Source organism: Excalfactoria chinensis, chromosome Z (genome assembly GCF_039878825.1).
Source record: "Excalfactoria chinensis isolate bCotChi1 chromosome Z, bCotChi1.hap2, whole genome shotgun sequence".
NCBI classification, from domain to species: Eukaryota; Metazoa; Chordata; class Aves; order Galliformes; family Phasianidae; genus Excalfactoria; species Excalfactoria chinensis.
In genome coordinates, this window is record NC_092857.1 from 46,443,086 (window position 1) to 46,461,957 (window position 18,872).

General features: G+C 41.7%; 1 protein-coding gene across 1 annotated transcript in view; it reads right to left on the bottom strand.

Annotated features, from left to right (window-relative positions):
* The window catches only part of ST8SIA4 (ST8 alpha-N-acetyl-neuraminide alpha-2,8-sialyltransferase 4), a 48,695-nt gene extending 31,814 nt beyond the window's left edge, over positions 1 to 16,881 (bottom strand). The window contains exons 1-3 of the mRNA XM_072359888.1: positions 16,645 to 16,881; positions 12,133 to 12,264; positions 1,507 to 1,764 (exon numbers count right to left, since the gene is read on the bottom strand). Coding sequence (XP_072215989.1) covers positions 1,507 to 1,764; positions 12,133 to 12,264; positions 16,645 to 16,757 — 503 coding nt within the window. The 5' untranslated portion in view covers positions 16,758 to 16,881. The remainder of the gene's footprint in view (positions 1 to 1,506; positions 1,765 to 12,132; positions 12,265 to 16,644) is intronic.
* Positions 16,882 to 18,872: the final 1,991 nt, after the last annotated feature.

The following is an 18,872-nucleotide window of genomic DNA, read 5'->3' on the forward strand; positions in this document are numbered from 1 at the left end:
ATTAAGACAGTCTATAGACTGCAGGGCCAAAGATGAGCTTTTATCCAGAAGACTATTTGTTATTCAGATTGCTTTACCTACTTATACACCATAGGAAATGTCTTTCCAGCCTAAAAAAACTGATCAGCAGTTGTAACTTTTTGATGTAAAAATTTTATCTTTATGCCACATAGCTTCTTCAACTTGTTAAAAGGCTATGGATGTAACTTCAATTAAATTAAACATGTGAACAAAGAACACACTTCGTTGACTTGAAACTTTCTGAATGACACTCCTGAGTTTGCTTTCATGAAAAACAGAATTTTCCCTAGAAAAATTAGCATCTTAGTTGTACTGTAGTTCTGTTGGATAAATCACGTTTAACCAATGAGACAGTATAAAACTATGGCATAGCTAAAAGCTATTCAAAAAGCTGGTATTTATTTGTGGATTCCTTCTGCATTAAGGATACTAACTTCAAAGACTAACCTTGATACTAGTAAAACAAATAGAAAAAAAGGAAAGAGTGGTGTGTAATTGTTTAAATGGCCCCCTGCTAATATACCTATCAAATAAAACACCACTTTCATGCTTACATCCAATTTTGAATTAAGGATTGAAAAAGTATCTTTCTTTTCAATCCTTTGGATTTTTGCCAAATTTTTTTTCAAGGTAATGAAAAGTAACCTGCAACCCTGCAACAACAAAGATTTCTATATTGTATTTTAACACCGCCTTTTCACACTTCTAAGAGAAAACCAATTAAAAATTTTTGTTAAAAATCAAAGTGACCTACCTATCTTCTGCCTAACCTTCTCTAGATCCATATAATGCCAGGCTCTCAGATGAAGCTAGCTATGATTCCTACATAGTTTCTATTGATTTATGAAGGCCAATGGTGTTCTATTGTAGGCACTTGACAGATGAATGAATAAAAAGTGAAGCCTGTTGGCATTTTTTCCCAAACTGCATGGATACACTTCGAAAGCAATATGGAAAGATTTACATGTGTGACTTCCAATTACCCTAATGGCAGCCATCTGGTTCAGCATCAACACATCACACTGAAATTTTAACACATGATGCACAGAAGTAATGTAGTAATTTACAACAGGCCATCACCACTGGCTCAAGAAAGATAAGGCCATCACTACTGAAAGAAAGAATAGTTTTGAAAAAGAAAATATTTTGCATTTTTTCTACTCTGGTCTCCACAACAGTAATTATTTTGTTTGGAACAGAAGCAACAGCAAAAATAAGTGGCTCAAATCTCTCACCTCTCACCAAGTGTGCTTCTTGCTTTACTTTCACTTTAGAAAAAAAAAAAAAATAAATAAAAATCTCTTGTAAATAATACAGGACCATATTCAAATTTGGAATAACCCATACTGAGGAACACAGTTTCACATTAACTGTTCTACAATTTCAGATAACCCCTGAAATCTGTAGGTGATATGAAAGCACTTCTCCCAGCTTCTGTCCAAGAAGCACAGCAGGTCGCGCGTTCAAAAGCAGAAGAACACTCACCTTATAACAAAGTCATGGGTATCTATCTCTTTTCCACACCCACTGTCCAGAAGGATGCCAGAATTTCCAACTACAGCACAGGTTTTAAATCGGCGATTCTTCATTGGGGAAACCTCAGGGAGAAGGCTGTGTAAATCCTGAGAAATATTTAGGGTGCGACGTCTGTCTAGTACATAATGGATTACATCTCCTGGCTTGAAGCTGCTTTTGACCACTGAAACGTCTCTTTCCGCATCCAAGAATCGAAGAATACTCTTTCTGTGTGGGAAAAAAAAAGATGCACAGATAAGAACCAGTATTCACCGATGCATGGAATTATCTAAGAGTAACGGAGACCATGCAGAGCACGCAGCATACTATCGAAGGTAGTTAGCATCAGACAGACAGAAGTCACTTCCCATGTTCTAGGATGGAGTTAGACGAAAGCTGTTACAACAGAATTCAAATCTTAATTACGATATCACAAGTAAAGTACTACAGCAGTAGATCTTAATCCCAAGGGTAAATGATTTACAGTGTATAAATACATGTATATACATAAATTACACAGTGTATGCTATTGTAATGTTTTACAAAGCTTCAGAATGTTCACATGCTTCAAAGAGGACAGGAGAGGACAGGAGCTGTTTGTTTTCATAGAAACATGACAGTTTAAAACATGAAGTATTTATGGTTTAAGAAATAAGTGTTTCACTTCATTGTCATGTCTCACAACACAGCTTTTCTCGAGCCAAGCTGGGTTGTGAGACATGACAATGAAGTGAAACACTTATTTGTGTTCGAACCCAGCTTGGTTCGAGAAAAGCTGTGTTTTCATACAGATCCTTATTTCACTATAACATATTCAGTTTAGCATAAACTTAGTAGTAATTACCAGAAACTCAGCTTAAGTTATTCTAATTAACTCGCAATAAGAACACCCACTGTCTGATCTAAGCAAAATCAGCTTAAAAACATGCTGCAAATTAAAGTACTGCTGCTCAAGGTCTAGTTAAACTGTTCCCAGAACTCAGAGAAGCACTTCCTAGAACACAATCGTTACTTTCAATCAGTTTAATTCAGTCCTGTAGCTCATTTCTCTGCCACTAAATGTTCAAACTGTTAACAGAGTACGGATTCACATGATCAAGATCGGGGCTTAACAAGCTACCACAGATCAAGGCACTAAGATAATTACGCATCCGTATACCCACAGTGCCCAGAAAATAACAGGCACAGTGCATCTGCTTAAAAGTCAGCTGCAAAAGTTAAATCATGATAACCTATACCTGCTTGTGAGGTGGCAAATGCTAAAGCACTGTAAGTATGTAGGCAAGCATTTTAAAACTCTTTTAAAGACTAGAGTTAAGTACGGACTGAACCCTGCACTGGCAGTCTCAAGACATCTGTAGTACACATCTGTCCCTGAGATTGTAAGCTATAGAAGGTCAGAGCTGTAGAAGCCGCTGCTAGCTCAGGATGGCCACTGTGCCATGCACTCATGCCCATGCCTGCACTGTAAAGTGTGAATGTTTGTGAGCAGGTGTGAATACCATGCCTGAATTTAAGCTCAGGCTAAAGTCCAATATAGAACAGACAGAATTTGCTGAACAGAGTTAGGTCATCCCCATAGCTGTTAATATAAACACACTTGTTTTTTCTAGTTCTGCAATACTAACAAGACGAGAAGAAAAGCAATAACTTTACATTTTCCACTGCTGTCAGCAGATAAAATAGGATTTAAAATAGACTATTTCTTGAGTAAGAGAGCACTATTTTTACGTAACCAACTTTTAGAGCAGAACTTCCTTAAAGCAGATCAAAACAGGAAAAGATAACCAGAGATGCTGCTCCAGCAGCTGTAACACCCACTGAGAAACATAAAGAAGAAATAATCTCAAGTAAAAAGGAATGAACTAGAGGAAAACCATGACCAGACAGCTCTTCTGTCACCACCTTACGAGGAAAGAGCAAGTCTAAATCTTGCCATTACACAAAGCGCTCAGCCTGGAATTGACTTTAAAAGCCATAGGGGAAGGGAAACAGGATAAAAATATTTTTTTGAGTGCTTTCTCTCACTTGATACACCAGGACAAAGGGGAAAAAAGAATGTTCTGAGGTGTCTTCTACAGTTGTCAGGTATAAATGAAGGAACACCGGGGCAAAGACAGCTTGCACTGAGGGTCTCAGAATAAGGGAGAACAGTGGAGAATATTAAAATCCTGAGTACGGAAAACTTTCAGCAACTGATGTATAGGGCCAGGTAAAGTATTTCTGTAACACAGGGCAAAGACTTCACTTCAGCCTGTAAGTCTAATGAACTTTAATCCTAACAGGCTGATAGATTCATTTTGTGAATACTCCGCAACAAATACAGAAACTGCTAAGAAATTAGAAGGAAAACAAACAAACAAATAAATAAATAAAAAGAAAGAATGACTTGTCTGAACTAACAGCACTATAAGTGACTAGAATTAATATCTAAGAAGATCCACCAGACCACTATCTGTAAGGGATGATGAATGCACTGAAAGTTACCAACAGCATCAGCCAAAGTATCCAGAGACCTATTTCATAATGCAATGGGGTGACCACAACTAAACCAGAAACCTATACATGAATTACATGAAATCTAGGGCTCTGACTAAAAAAAAGAGTCACACATGATCACTACCAGCTTTGCTTTAATTATTTCAGGCACCCATACCTGATATCTGGAATGAATGGAGATATGTTTGCGTAACAAGTAGCAACATCTGTGCATCAAATGAGTATGCTGTGCATTATTCCAAAATGTAAGAGGAAGGCAGTGAAGTTAAACAAACACTACCAAAAAATAAAGCAAAGTGCCTTAGCTCCCATTACTTATTTGATAACTCACAGTCAAATTTTTACCTGTCAATGGTCCTACATATACTCAGGGAATTTCTCCACAAGACCTCAAGAATACCTGAATCAGATCAATACAGCCAGCCACATATTAAACAGCTGAAATTTTTTAGTCTGAATATTTCGTTAGAAAATTCTATTGTGCACACAGATACTAAATATGTATAAGAATCCCTGTGCTGATAAGAAATGTGCAATAATGCCAGCATTAAAATATACATTTTAATATTAAAGGAAATATGATTAGGAATGCAGATGTTCATATTATTGTTTTAAGTTCCTCTTTGCTGTTGACTCATCTGTACCATAGAGACAGCAGGACTTCCCACTTTCACGTAAGTGCTGAGATAAAAAGATATGCTAAAGGATATGATAACTATGAACCATGAAACACATATGGGTGTCTCAGTCTTGATGCTGTTTAATAATAAGAGCATTTTTAAATTTCTGTTCTGTCCCAAGGCAAAAAACAAAACAAAACATAAAAAACCAAAACAAACAAACAAACAAAACAAAAACAAAACACAAAAAGGCTGTAAAAAGGGTGAATAAATGGACTTGAGGTAAATGGACTTTAAATAAATGCTAATTCACATCCTGATGCACATAAAATTCAAAAGCAAATTCAGTTCGAGGAAGGAAAAAAACAGCATAATTTTTAGTGAACCTTTTAGTAAATGTGTTAAACAGATGGAGCTTCTGCAACCTTAAGACAGAACATGGAGCAGAACTGTTTCATTTGAGGTGGTCTCCCAGTTTTGTTTGGATGAATAAAACTGCAATTGAGCCCTTCGTGGGCAGGTGAGGCAGACAGAGCTCAGGCTTATCTGGAGCCAAGCAACTGTCCACAACCTGTTTACATGACTTACATAAACATGGTGTCACAACGTGTAGTTGTCCAGGGGCTTTTCTTCAATGACCAAAAACAGATGTTCACAATATTTAAAGACTGAGTACAACTCCTGGTTATCTGACAAGGGATATGTAACAGATAGCACTGTCTTCAATCAGCTTTCCAAGCAATATGAAGTGTATTATTTCAGAACAATGTGGTGACATTTTTCTACTTACAAGCATTTTCTGGTTTTACTTTGATCTATACAACTACACTTACAATTACACAGTGGTTACCTCTTCCTCATTTACCTCCAGGCTGTGTAGATTATGAAATAAATAAATAAATAAATCATTTAAATACTTGGCTTTTAAGATTGCAAATAAATTTCTAAACAGTGATCAAGAACACTAATACATGTTCTTCCAGTGAAAGCCAAAGTAGGCAACAACCCCATCTGAAATACCTTTCCAGGGAAAATTCTTCCTTCTGTGCATGGCACTGCTGGAAAGCCTTGTCACCAGAGTGCCCAGGCTTTTCTGGCTGGGAACTCCCATGACTTGGAGAAGTGCCTGACTGGTATCCTCAGTACTGAGGTAGCTAGCTGAGGTTCAAGTCACCAGCTACTACCTTATGGAAACAGAAGGATTGTGTGATTACCTAGTCCACACCCTGTCCCTCTGATGATACATCTTCTTCAAGATTACCCTGCACATTTATCCAACTTAGTCCTCGCAGCCTCCCCAATGGTGTAGACTCAACAAACTCTTTCACAACCTTGATTAATTTTAAGTGCTTTCCTATCCTTACTGGTGCACAGTATTTCTACTGCTGGTGTGGACCTTTCCCACAGCAACCGAAGCCTGTTTTTTCACTTACCTTGCATGTGGAGAACAGATTACTGCTTACTCTTGGCAAGAACCTTCATTGGAAGACATCCAATTGAATTTATTTATTTATTTATATATTTTAAAGTACAGGTCATGTGTTTGAGGTCACTGACACTGCTTGTTGCTCTCCTGCAGACTTTTTCAAACTGATTTATTCAAGCCTTTAAACAATTTGATTTTCCAGTGACTCCTGCAAGTACTGACATCGCTTCAACCTTCCCAGGTGGAAGGCAGAAGGTGGCTCTCAGCTGTTGACACCCCCAAGGACAATGGACTAGGCAACGCATACTTTTTTTGCCAATTAACTGCTTCATTCCTTGAAGAGCTTTTTTTTTTAAAAAAAATCTTTTTCACTCAGACAACGAGAAACACAGAAATCCCATTGACCAAAACCAACTTAGATGCAAACATCCCTGCCTCCTCTGAAGGCAAACAGGAGTTGCAGCTGTCAAGAAGGGCAGGCTGCGACCTCATGTTACTGCAGCTCTCTCTTGTTCTGTTGTTATTATTTAAGAACACTAAAAATACTCCTGCTCTAAAGGAGCAGTGCTCTCCAACTCGTTGCTTGCCTTCAGCACTGAAGGAGATACTTACAGCGTATGTTCGATTAATTATCTTTCCTTTCCAGGACATCCTTTCAATGCTCTCTCTGTGTGTACCGATCACATGGAGATTCCTCCAAAATTAAGATCAGTTTGTTAGTTTTCTGCATGTGCACTTCATCCAACTACTTGGACTGTTTTTCACATGCTAAGAAAACTACAGTTTTTTGTAGTTGTTTTTCTAAAGAGCTACTTATTACTGAAAGGCTAGTGACTACTTATCTACTAACATATAGAGGTTGCTGTTTTTTTTGTTTTGTTTGTTTGTTTCTTTTTCTCCATAAAGAAATGAACCAGAAATAATTATTTAAATTTCTAAATATTGTTTTGATGACAATGATAACTTAAGAGTTAACTAACCTGCTGTCTTAGATCTCTCTTAAACTGAAGTTAGGCTTTTCAAGTTTTAGATATTTTGGGACTCATTTGATGCTTTCTTTTTTTTCCACAAAACCATGTAAACAATTCTTTTGATACATAACTAGCATATGCCCAGCAACACCTCACTCTCAGGAAGTTCCTACTCCAATTAAGTCACTGTAGACTCTCACTTGCGGAGACATGGTTCATTAAAACTATGCAAACTGCATCTAACAAGGGAGAGGTTCAGGGCAATCACCAGCCCACAGACGATCAACACAAGTGCTGGCTGACAGGCAGCTGCTGACTTTCCATGCTAGCACCCCCCACCACTTTCAGGGCACCACACTTCTCCTTGACCACAAAAGGTCACTTCAGCAGTTGAAGCATACACTAATCCAGCTGCAATAACTGAGCTATCATAATTGAGCTACAAATCTTCAGAGCTTACAAGCAAAAGGAAGAGTGGACTTTTAAACACAGCATGACCTAACTGCTGCTTAACATACGAAGGCCAGAAATACCTCAGCTTTCCATGCACTCGAGAAAGCTAGAATCAAAGAAAAAGAGTCAAAGGAGTTAACCGCCTCAAATTATAGAGAACATTGAATTTCCAGTTTATGTTTAAGGATGGAGGAGGAAAAAACCTCTAAAGCTTATTGTGACTAAACCGTACTGGAAAGCCCCAGTTCGCAGGCCTCAGAATCTGGAGGAAACAGAATGGCTGGCTCTAAAACCTCCGAAAGCTCCTACAAAAGCTTCAGAGCAATTTCACTGTTCCAGTGCCAGTTTAGTGTCTATCACTTGCTGTTCAGTGGCCTACCATAGCTGCTCCACATTAACTTGAAAGATAAACAATGATAATAATCAAAACTCTTCAGAGGGAAGTCACAATGTTGTTTTTCTTTCTTTTTTTTTTTTTTTTAAAGGATGCTGTTAACATTTTAGAAGTTCTCACACTTTTCTGAGGAAATTTCCACTCTCTCACATTGTAAAGAGATGAACACAGCCATACAGCCCAGACACGCATCATATTTTTTATTTTGTTTTCCCAAAATTCAAAACTTCTATCTGCTTCCTTCAACACAAACACATGCCCACATTTAATCAAAAATAAGTGGAAGAATAAAGTCCCATCCTGAAACCTCACAACACAATTATATGATTTCACACAGGTTACAAAAGTGCTAGCATCAGTTCCCCATCAGTGAGGTTTGTATCATCTTAGCCACACCTCTCCTGTTTGAAGGTACAGCCCCTTATGCCACTGAAATTTCCCAGTTCCTGTACCAGGAAAACCTTGACATTTCTACTAAGAATAGGAAGGACTTAAAATGCACAATTTTGCAGAAGGTGTGTTGTCCTTACACATGGCTGAAAACATTCTGACAGAGAAGGAGTCAAACAAGCAGTCTTCTTCCCTCAGGCATAGGAATTACTAATTATTTTTCAAAGAAGTTGTCAGCAATCAGTAGGTAACCACCAACAGGTAGTTGGAAAAATTACTCTCCCGCTAGAGCAACTGTGATCGGCAAAAGAGCAAATTTGCTAGAGTATCTTGTAATTAATAACATCATCATTCCTTCCTCAATCACAAAAAGCCTAGTACTTTCTTCTAATGCTTGCTTAGCATCTTCTAAAAGGACTTTGGCCTCCCAAAACAGCTGCTACATTCCTCCATCTCTTCTTGCTGCAAGGTCCCAGAGAGAGAGCATTCTATGACACAAGACACCCTGTGAAACCTTTATGAGTCCAGATAATTAATCTTTTCACTCACCAACCCACTAAGGCGTGACCTGGCCAAGAACCCATATGGCCTTTGTGGTTGACAAAAAACTGGTCACTATCCTGAGCTAATAAAACCAACACACGACCGTACATAGAAAGCAGTACGGTATAATAACAAAGGGTAACATTCCAGCTGCCAGACAGCAATGTCCAGACATACCACTAAAGAACAGTCCTTGCACACAGCAAAACTCACTGACAAATATTTTCCATGTTTTAAAATAGTCACTGTGGGTGTCAAGCTGATGTAACACATAAAGGTAGCTGCAGTTTATGAGTGATGAAAAGTTTTATGAAATGTCTCTAGGCTGTACGCTAATAGTTAAACAAATTATTTCTCCACTCCTTAGAAGTGCTAAGTTTTTTTTGCACATCATTGAAAAGGTGCTAGCTTTTTTTAAATGTTTCTCTCCTACCGTTACTTGCTAGGATGACGCTCAACCACAAGAGTATCACTGCTCACATTAACAGTTGCAGTAATAGCATGAATCATCCTCATGGTCTCCACAGTGAGTGTAATGCTCTTTGGAGGGTTGAAGAGTTAGTTTACCCATGAAAGCACTACAGGAGATTGCTAGCTACATCTGAAGTTAACCCTGTTAGTGTAAAAATGTTTAAGGTTAAGATGCTTCTTGCTGCTGAAATGGGGAAGAAAGGTTATGGCAACCCTCATGCAAAAATGAAAGAATAATGTGTATTGTTCAGTCAGCATCAGGAACAGAACACATTTCACAAGGGGATCCTCAGGAGAAAGTACTGCAAAGTTCCCTTCCTTGTTGCTGAATAGCATAACTGAATATACTACACATATTAGCAAAGAAGTTTCTGGAAAGAGTAAGACTAGCAGGTGGCATGGACTCCTTTCATAAACCGTGCTCAGGATACACATTTTTCCTCACTGCACTACTGAGACAAAAAGCATTCTTCATGCTACCGTTTTTAAGAAACACCACATGCTCACATCATATGCTTCTTCAGAGCACATTAATTATTTTTAAAATGGCAGAACTTCCCCACCTCCAACAATAAGGAAAAGGTATTGATTTTGAAACTCTTTTTTTTGGGGGGGTAGATTGAGATGATACTCTTGTAGTTACAGACTTTAAAACAAAACAACAACAAAAAAACAAACAAACAAAAAAAAAAACAACAAAAAAACAAAAAACTCAAAGGCATTCAACCATTGTTTTACCCCCTGTCTGAATGATGTATGCTGCTTCTGAAGCAGGTGAGAAATGTGCATAACTCAAGTTTCACTTTCTTTTTTAACTTTAATCAAAAATCTATTTTAACATTTTTACTAGCTTGTTGTTTGGCTTGAGCAGTAAAGGTGTATTGGTTGTAAAGGGTTCCAAAATAAGATAATTGATTTTTCCAAAAAACTGGGTGACTAAGAAGGATAATTACCTTTTTCTACTTGCAGTCTCTCAGTGACTTCCAAGTTAGTTTACTTCACAAGTAAGACAGTGTGCTGTTTTCTTCTCGTTGTCAAAACTATAATATATGATTTGAAAATTCTGCAGTATTCTTCTGAAGTTGCTTCCTATTTGTCCAACTTGAACTGTCCGTTACATGCATATGAGTTTTAGATATTGATATAGGACATTAAGTATCTTTCCTAGCCTACCTTTGGAGTGACTGGCCAACACATTGACCAGACAGGTGACAAAAAAACAGACATTCTTGGGAAAAACTTCAGTGCTGAGGCGTGGCAGTGCATCTGTGGTAGCTGACTTCCAGGTGGTCACTGGTATTAGCCCGGGAAGCAGCTGGGAGCCCAGCCAGGGGACAGGATACCACAGCACACCACAGAGCTGAGGCACAGCTATAGGATCCAAAGTATCAAAAGCAGCATAGTTCACTGCCTGCCTCAATTCTTGCAACGCTTTTCAACCCTGACCTCATTCTCTGCTGTTGCAGTGAGAACACGCTTCACCTGTCACAACAGAGGAGCTCCAGAATGGGGATATACATATATACAGCGCTCACTGCTTTTACTGCCACTGTGCACATATTAATCTTTTTTGAGGTAACCATGTGCTCAAGAGGCATTCAAGGCCAGGCTGGATGGGTTCCTGGGAAGCTTGACCTGGTGGGTAGCAGCCCTGCCCAAGGCAATGGGGATGGAACAAGATGATCTTTGAGGTCTCTTCCAACACACATCGTTTAGTGGTCCTACAGTTCTTTGGTTCTCTACATGTTTGAGAATTAAAAACATAGAACTGTAGTCATAAAAAAATTCCAGAGTTCCTCATTGAGAAAAGCCGCGCTTTCATAAGTTGAAAGATTGCTGGTTTAGGGGTTTTGTTAAGCTGGCCTTACATGTTCTTTTTGTTTGTTTGTTGTTTTTAAAAAGGAAAAGAAGGAAGAAAAATGGAAGATAGAATAGTCACACTGAAAATACAGTTTAATTAGATCAAATTCCAATTCAGCATCCTAATATTCCAAAAGTTAAGGCTCCTCCAATAAACAACTGCACCTAAAATTGGTTGTTCACTTTCATGTTTCTCTCCTAACCCCCCACACTGCTAAGCCCTGCACCACAATTCCCTCCTGCTGTCTGCCCACTAACTGTCTCACTAACTGAGACAAGGAAAATATGATGGCAATATAGTACTCAGAGGCTTTCACTTGCTCTTCCCTCAGGCCTCAGCACGGGCAGGTCCACTCTGTTAAGACACATCAGAGCTACCATTTGCTTTAATTCTTCCACTGTTCTCCCACATTCAATATGAGCCTAAGGCTCTTTCTGGCCTCTCTGCCTCTGAATAAAAAGAAAACTGTATGAGACTGTCAGCATCACTGGTGTCTGACCTTCTGACTCAGACCAGCCTCAGGGAGGTCAGCACCTCACGTCCCAGCTCTTGACTCCTACATCTAAGTCACCTGCCTGAGCCCCCTTTGTAGTTAGGAACTAAAACAGGTACTTTCAGGCTACATCTGTCCTATCCTATTCTAGGCCTCGAGGATGAGAGGAAACCATATCCTGTATGTGCCAGTTTCTCATCACTGACTCCAAGTGGGCTCTTGACAACATGCATAATGCAGATACTGTACTCAAGGTCTGACTGACATAGCCAGGTGAAAACATTTTATTCATTCTTACAAGGTTGACTTTACGCTGCAGCCTAATGGCATTTAGTTGCATTTAACACTGCACCTTTACAGAATACAGTTATAAAACATACACCTGCAACAGTAAATCAAATGACTTTGTTCCGAAACAGAAGAACTGTAGGCAATAGTAATATGAAATGAACTGTGCGTTACTTAAGACACTCACCTTATCTCCAGTACCAAAGTAGAATTGATTTTCCAACCTTCTACAGAATGCTGGAAGATAGCGGAGCCACCCTTTCGGATTATTTTATCGGAGCTATTGATCATTGATCGACTCAAACTCAGCTCACCATCTCTGCAATGTAACATAGAAAAGACAGTCACAGAATGGCTAGCTCTGTTTTTAAGCACCTTACTTCACAGGCACTATTTCTTTTTCTTCACAAAAAGAAGCTGTTATCTTCCCTTCTCTGGGCAATGAGTATCCTTTGAGACATCTATATCCAATGTTCTGTTTAAGAGCTCTAGTATGTTTTTGTTTTTAATGAAACATATTTAAAAAAATAAAGACAATAAACTCTAAAATGTGAATCTACACCAAATTCCAGGTGTACAAGCAGATTCTGCACTTCCATGTAACAAATTTCCAGCATTAAACTAAGAACTTAATGGTAACTTTCAGTCTTTCCCCCAGCAATTGGTCGCACTGCACACAATAACCTCCTCGCAGACTCTCCCTCTTACTAGTACTTTCATGAGTGGAATTTTGGAGTTTAATGGCTTTAACCACACAAAATTTCCATTCATGAAACTTTTGCATGCATGCATCCAAACAATTTCAGTTGTTTTAAACCTCTTCATCTACCTCATACTGAAATTTTGGTAAATATGTGAGTCACGAAAGAACTGTAGTAAGCTGTGGCTGACAACCACAGAGTACCTGATGAAGAATCATAAATCTTCTCAACTATAATTACATTCATCAACAGGGTCACACAGATAAAACAAATGATAAAACACTGCAAGCACAGTGTAAAGCCTTAGGTCTGAATTGTGTTTCATCACTGTATGCTTTCATTATCTTCCACACTGTTTCCCTGTAAGCGACATTAAGCTCAGTTCAATCAAAGCTGTTAATCATAAATATATCATATATACATACATACACATATACATGTGTATATGTACAAATAAATGTGCATATATACAAATATATCAAAATCAGATTTAACATTTTACCATGCAGAATGTAATGAAGAAAGAGCATGTATCACAGTAATGTACTGTTTTTATGAGTTTAATTTATGAGTTAAATAAGCATGGTCTGAAATACAACCAACAATAAAGGCACCACTTGGCTTGCCAACAGAACTCACGACCACCAACCATTCCACCAACAGGATGTAAGATTAAAGATGTGTGGCTGAAGGTCATCCAGGGGATTTCTGGCTTTTATTCTACTGTGGCTGTAAGTATACAAAGCACCTGGATCCTGGCCCTTAATGAGAACTATGATGGTACACAGCCACACTAAGCATTAACGTTTGGACCAAGGCTGGATCAAGCCCTGGGCAACCTGATCTGTTCATTGCAAGGGAGCTGGACTAGTTGACCTCCAAAGGTCCCTTCCAACTCTAAGGATTCTGTGATTCAGTGACTTTGTAAATTACACACCAGACTAAACTTGAACTATCCTTCAATGGGACATTAATTAAGCTGTCTTAACTTGTAGCAGGTGGTCATTTGCAAAAGCTGCTATGACTGCAGAGTCCCTGTAGCCAACAAACCAACAAAGCCAAAAGCAGCCCAGCATCACGGACAGCACTCTCCCTCCCTCCCCTATGCCAGCATACTGCAGCACCAGCATTGCACTGACTCATAGGTAAGAGTGCCACCTACCGAAAAACCTACCACTGTAAGCAACTACGTATGTACACGACATGCATGCAAACCATCCTTCCCACTCTAATTTGGGAGGATGACGCTGAATACTCTGAATTCAATAGTCAGAATGTAATTAATATTTTTGCTATCCTTTTTTATTATTATTGTTTTACTCCTTAAAAAAATCTATAATGGCTGTGGATAACCACATATATTTTATTGTAGTGAGATCAACTGTATACATCTAACAAAAACAAAAATACCAAAATGCATCTGGGGAAAGTACCCAGCCTGAAAGCACCTCACAGATATCCCCACTGAGTCCTGAGTCCTGAGGCACCTTAACAGTGGCACAGGTGACACAACTCCAGGAGAAATTATGCTGACAACACCTATGGTGCCCTTGCATCCCAAATGTGGTTGTCTTCTGCACTCGTGATTTAGACATGCAGTGAACTGCACAGATTTTTATACAGTGGAGCAGAACAATGTTGAATTATGTTCTCATGAGCTAGAATAAGGTCCTATGCACTAAGGCTGTAGCAAGAATACAAAGAATACACTTCATGCTCCCCTTCATTTACTGTTGCTGGTTCATTTAATTTTTACTTAAAATGAAATGAAATAGTTTAATACATAAAATTCTCAGTTTACTCCAGAAAACTCTTCACTGTTTAAAAAGGTGTGAAATGAATTTGGGCCTCTCTGTACCACCCAGAACCATAGTGAACACTATCTGGTGCAAGAGCAATGTGTGGCTGATGGTATCAGCCCTGGTCCCAACACAGATTCCTCTGGTGACCAATCTGACCAAGACAGCACAGGACAGCGGTCTCTTCTCCTATACATGTTTCACCGACACTGAATATGAATAACTGCCTTACAGCTTTAAGAAGTATATTTCAACCAAGACAATGATATGTAGGAAACAGCCCTTCCATGTAATGAATATTTCATTACTAGCATAACCCTTAAGAGGACACCAGGCACACTTTTGCAAATACTGTCTGTGAACTTACCTATGAAAACACAGCAGATGATACCACCACATGCCTGGGAATCACCCAATCAGCCAATTTTCGAACACCTAGGATCTAACTGTGGTGCTACCAAAAACCCCAAACAGACCACCTCCCACCTTCACAGTTCTGTTCCTGGTGCTTTTGGAAGTAACACATCCCACAGAAAAACAAGTTGGATCTCCTGTGTGGCAGCCAGGAACAATCCATGAATACCAGAGAGCCCTTCCTTCAAGAGGAAGGGAAACTCATGCCAGCAGTGGTGGGAGATGGTCACAGTGCACCCAGATGTGGCTGTGGTCCTCCAGCAAAGTACAGGACAGTGGGTGTGAAGGGCTGTCATTCCATCACCTTCCACCCTGCACAGGAGGTCCCGCTGCCACCAAAGCCAGCATCTCAGTGACTTGGGACTGGTGCCTTATGGCTCTGCTTTGAAGGACTGCTAAAGACATACATATCTATGACTAAACACACTTTTGTTAATGCATTGGTTCTCTTTAGTCCTTCTTAAATAATGCCAAATAGAATGCATCATAACATGTAGGGGACTTTTCTGGCAAATATGGGCTTTACCTAGTGACTAATTCCTGAATCATTTACCTTGCCCCTACTTTGACAAGAAGAACTGTCTACTAAGAAACACACTAACTCTGCTCAAGGCTGACTGTCCCTCACAGCTCTGTTTTCACAGCAACCACTGTGCACCCCACAACCTAAACACTTTACACTTCCATACATCTCCAAATCCATGGGTGCTACAGCACTGCAGCAGAAGCAGCACACCCAAACTGAGCAACAGGGAAAGTTACAGCAAGTAATGAAAATATTTAATGCCACAAGTACCAAACACAACACCAGAGGTTCAGAGAGGCACGACCAGCCCTATTCATACAGTCTGAATTTTGGGTGGTGCTGTGTGGAGCCAGGAGTTGTACTCAATGATCTTGGCTGGTCCCTTCCAACTCCGGATATTCCGCGGTTCTGGCATTCTACGACCCGCTGATCCTGCGAGGCACCACACAACTGCCCCTCTGCACCGCAGAGGTGCTCCAGATGCGTCCCGCACCACCGTGCCGCGCTGTGCCCAAGCAGCAGCTGGGGGAAGACGAGCTTTCTGCCCCGATTCCCGAAGTGACATAGGGGTGTGCAGGAACGTACGGAGGCTGCAGTTGCCCTCGCTCCCTCCGGACTCCTATGGGCACTTTCAGCAACTTTATACCTTCCCCTCATATTAAGGGCTTACACCCAAAGAGAACCGATGGTGAGCGTATATCACCGCAGCAGACGTGCACGGTGGAACGCGAGCCACGAGCCCTCTCCCCGCCCTCGTCGGGCTGACCGTGCCCGCGGGATTCACGCATCCTTCCACCGAACGGTGCCGGTTACCCCTTCCGGGGAAGAGGCAGCCTGGGAGGAACACCCAACTCCTGCACAGGATGGGTGCAAGCTATGAGGGAGAGGAGGAACGTCGGCATGCAAGTACATGGCGAAGGTGACCAACAAAGAAAGAGAAAGCTGAGGCGCAGCACAAAGCGGAAAGGGACTTTTCGCCTCTTATTTCCACAAGCTGGCGCCGGGCAGCGGCGGCTCTCCAGCACAACAGTGCCCGGAGCAAAGGGAATGCCCCTAGTTAGGCACAGCGCCCGGACAAACTTCGGGGCGGGGGCCGGGGCCACGCTCGGCTCTGGGCGGACCCTCCCGGCCCTCGGGAGAGCCGTGGCCGCACACACACCGCGGGGTTCAGGGATGCCGCAGCCGGGGAGGAACCGGGGAGCCCCCAGGACAGCGTCGCCGTCCCCGCGGGGACCTTCCCGGCGCGGCGCCGCATTTACCCGGCGAGCGGAGCCTCCTGGCGCTCCTCAGTGCGCGCGATCTCCTTGGTCTTGTAGAAGATGAGGAGGAGACTTATGGTGCACACAGTCCACCTCTTCCTGACGGAACGCATGTCTTCTGCGAAGCGCGGTCCCCCTCCCCCTTTTCCTTTGTTTGTCAGCGGTGCGCGGAAATCAACTCCGCACGCGGAGCAGTGTGCCAAAAACACAGTGATGTTTCTCTTTCGGAATAATTTTAAGGAGAAAAAAAAAAAAAAAAAAAAAAAAAGTAAGAAAGAAAGAAAGAAAAAAAAAAAAAAAAAGGAAAAGAAAGAAAGCGAGCGGGCGGCCGCGGATGCCGGAGGCTGTTGGGCGTTTAGTTTGGCTCTCCTGCCTCCTGCCCTCCCCTGCCCGGTTGGTGGGCCCGCAGCCGCCGCCTCGCTCCCCTCGGCACGGGGCACAACTCCGCGCCGTGCTCCTCCCGCCGCCGCCCCGCTCCGCGCCGCTCCCGCTCCGCGCCGACCTCACTCCGTTAGCGGCGGCGGCGGCGACGGCCCGAGGGCGACGCTAGCACCTCCCTCCCCGCGGCGGGGCGGTGGCGGGCGGAGCGCGGCCAATGGGCTCTGTGCGGGGGCGGGCATCCAGCACGTCCGGCGGGCCGCGGGAGGGGCAGCCGCGGCTACCGCGGATGCAGCGTGGCTGGGGGTTGCGGGGTGGCCAGGACGAGGTACCGGGAGGGGCGTGGCCGCTGTCTCGGGGTGGCGACCCGTCTCCAGGGGCGCCAAGGCGGAAGCGCCTCGGAAGGTGTTGTAGGAGCGGGGTTCCTGCGCTGTCCGGCGCTCGTTTCATCGACACTGACTCAGTGTTGTCAACTTCTGCGGGGACGATTCGCCTGAAGTGCCCCAAACGGCCCTTCCTTACAAACCAATCCCAACAAACCAACCTGAAACTTAAATACATGATGCAACACGAGAAGGAAATCACGAGCTGTGCCCTCTTCCCTCTGCGTTGTTTTGCCCTTTGCTGTGTGGCCGGACTGTCCCGCGCTGTCCTCATTCAGTGCGACAAGGATCTGCTCACACAAGTTCACATTTACGGGGCAAAGATCCAGCATCAGCGTCGCTCTTCTCCCACGGAAACCCGTGAAGATTTTGTGACTCCACCACGTTTTGGGAGATAGCCGTGTACAGGACGACAGAACCTTGCTGGTGTCTTGTTAGTTTAATGGGCTGTCTCCAGAATTGTTCAGTATCAGATATTTCACATGCAAGGAAACTGGGAGGTGAGTAGGGTTTTTTTTGTTGTTGTTCTTTTGTTTTGTTTTTTTTTTTGTTTGTTTGTTTTTTTCCTACCAAAGAGAATATTCACTCACAGGCACTGTAAGTAAAGCAAGGTTTAGAAAAATCCTTGAGGATGCCAGAGTGTCTAATAGTTGTGTTGCTCTAAAAATCAATTTTCTTTAGCGAGAAAGGTTTAATTCAGCCTCAGTGGGAAAGAATGGAAGCTTAGCAGTTTCCATCAGAAGCTAGGTCAGGGAACATGGCAGAACTGCAAAGATGCTGTTCTTCACTGCAGAGAGAAAAGTAATGCAGACAAAAATCAGTTAGAGTTGAAACTGCCCGTTACTGTGGGGGAAAAATGATTTTTTTTTAAATTTTTTATTTTTTTTTTCAAGTTTGTTAACAACATCAGGAGAACCAGAGACAACATTGTTCCATTATTTGATGAGGGTAGTCATTTCACAAACAGGGATGCAAAGGAAAGATGTTTAATGAAAGCTAAACTTCTGTCCATAACATGGTGGGCTCTAGAAACTCTGGGGCCCATAGCTGGAGGACTATGATTTCAAAAACTAACTCTCAGTGGAGTGAATTTGTGTGGGATTTGCTGTTTCAGCTGAATGCATGTACGATTGTGAGGCCTGATGGGATTCATCCCAAGGTATCAAAAGAGTTGGCTGATAATATTGTGAGACCTCTCTCAACTGTTTTTCAATAGTTTTGTGATTTGGAAGAGGTGAAATGGAAACTGGCAAATGCAGTCCTCATTTTCAAGACAAGTAAGAAAGAATGTCCTGGTAATTATAGGCCTGTCAGCCTCACTTTACTGTCTGATAAAATTATGAAGATTATCCTGAAAATTGCTGAAAAATGCTTCAAAGGCAACACAATTGTTGGTTAATGAGGAGAAAGTCTAGTTTAATGAACTTAATTTCCTTTTATAAGAAGGTTGCCCACCTAGGTGACCAA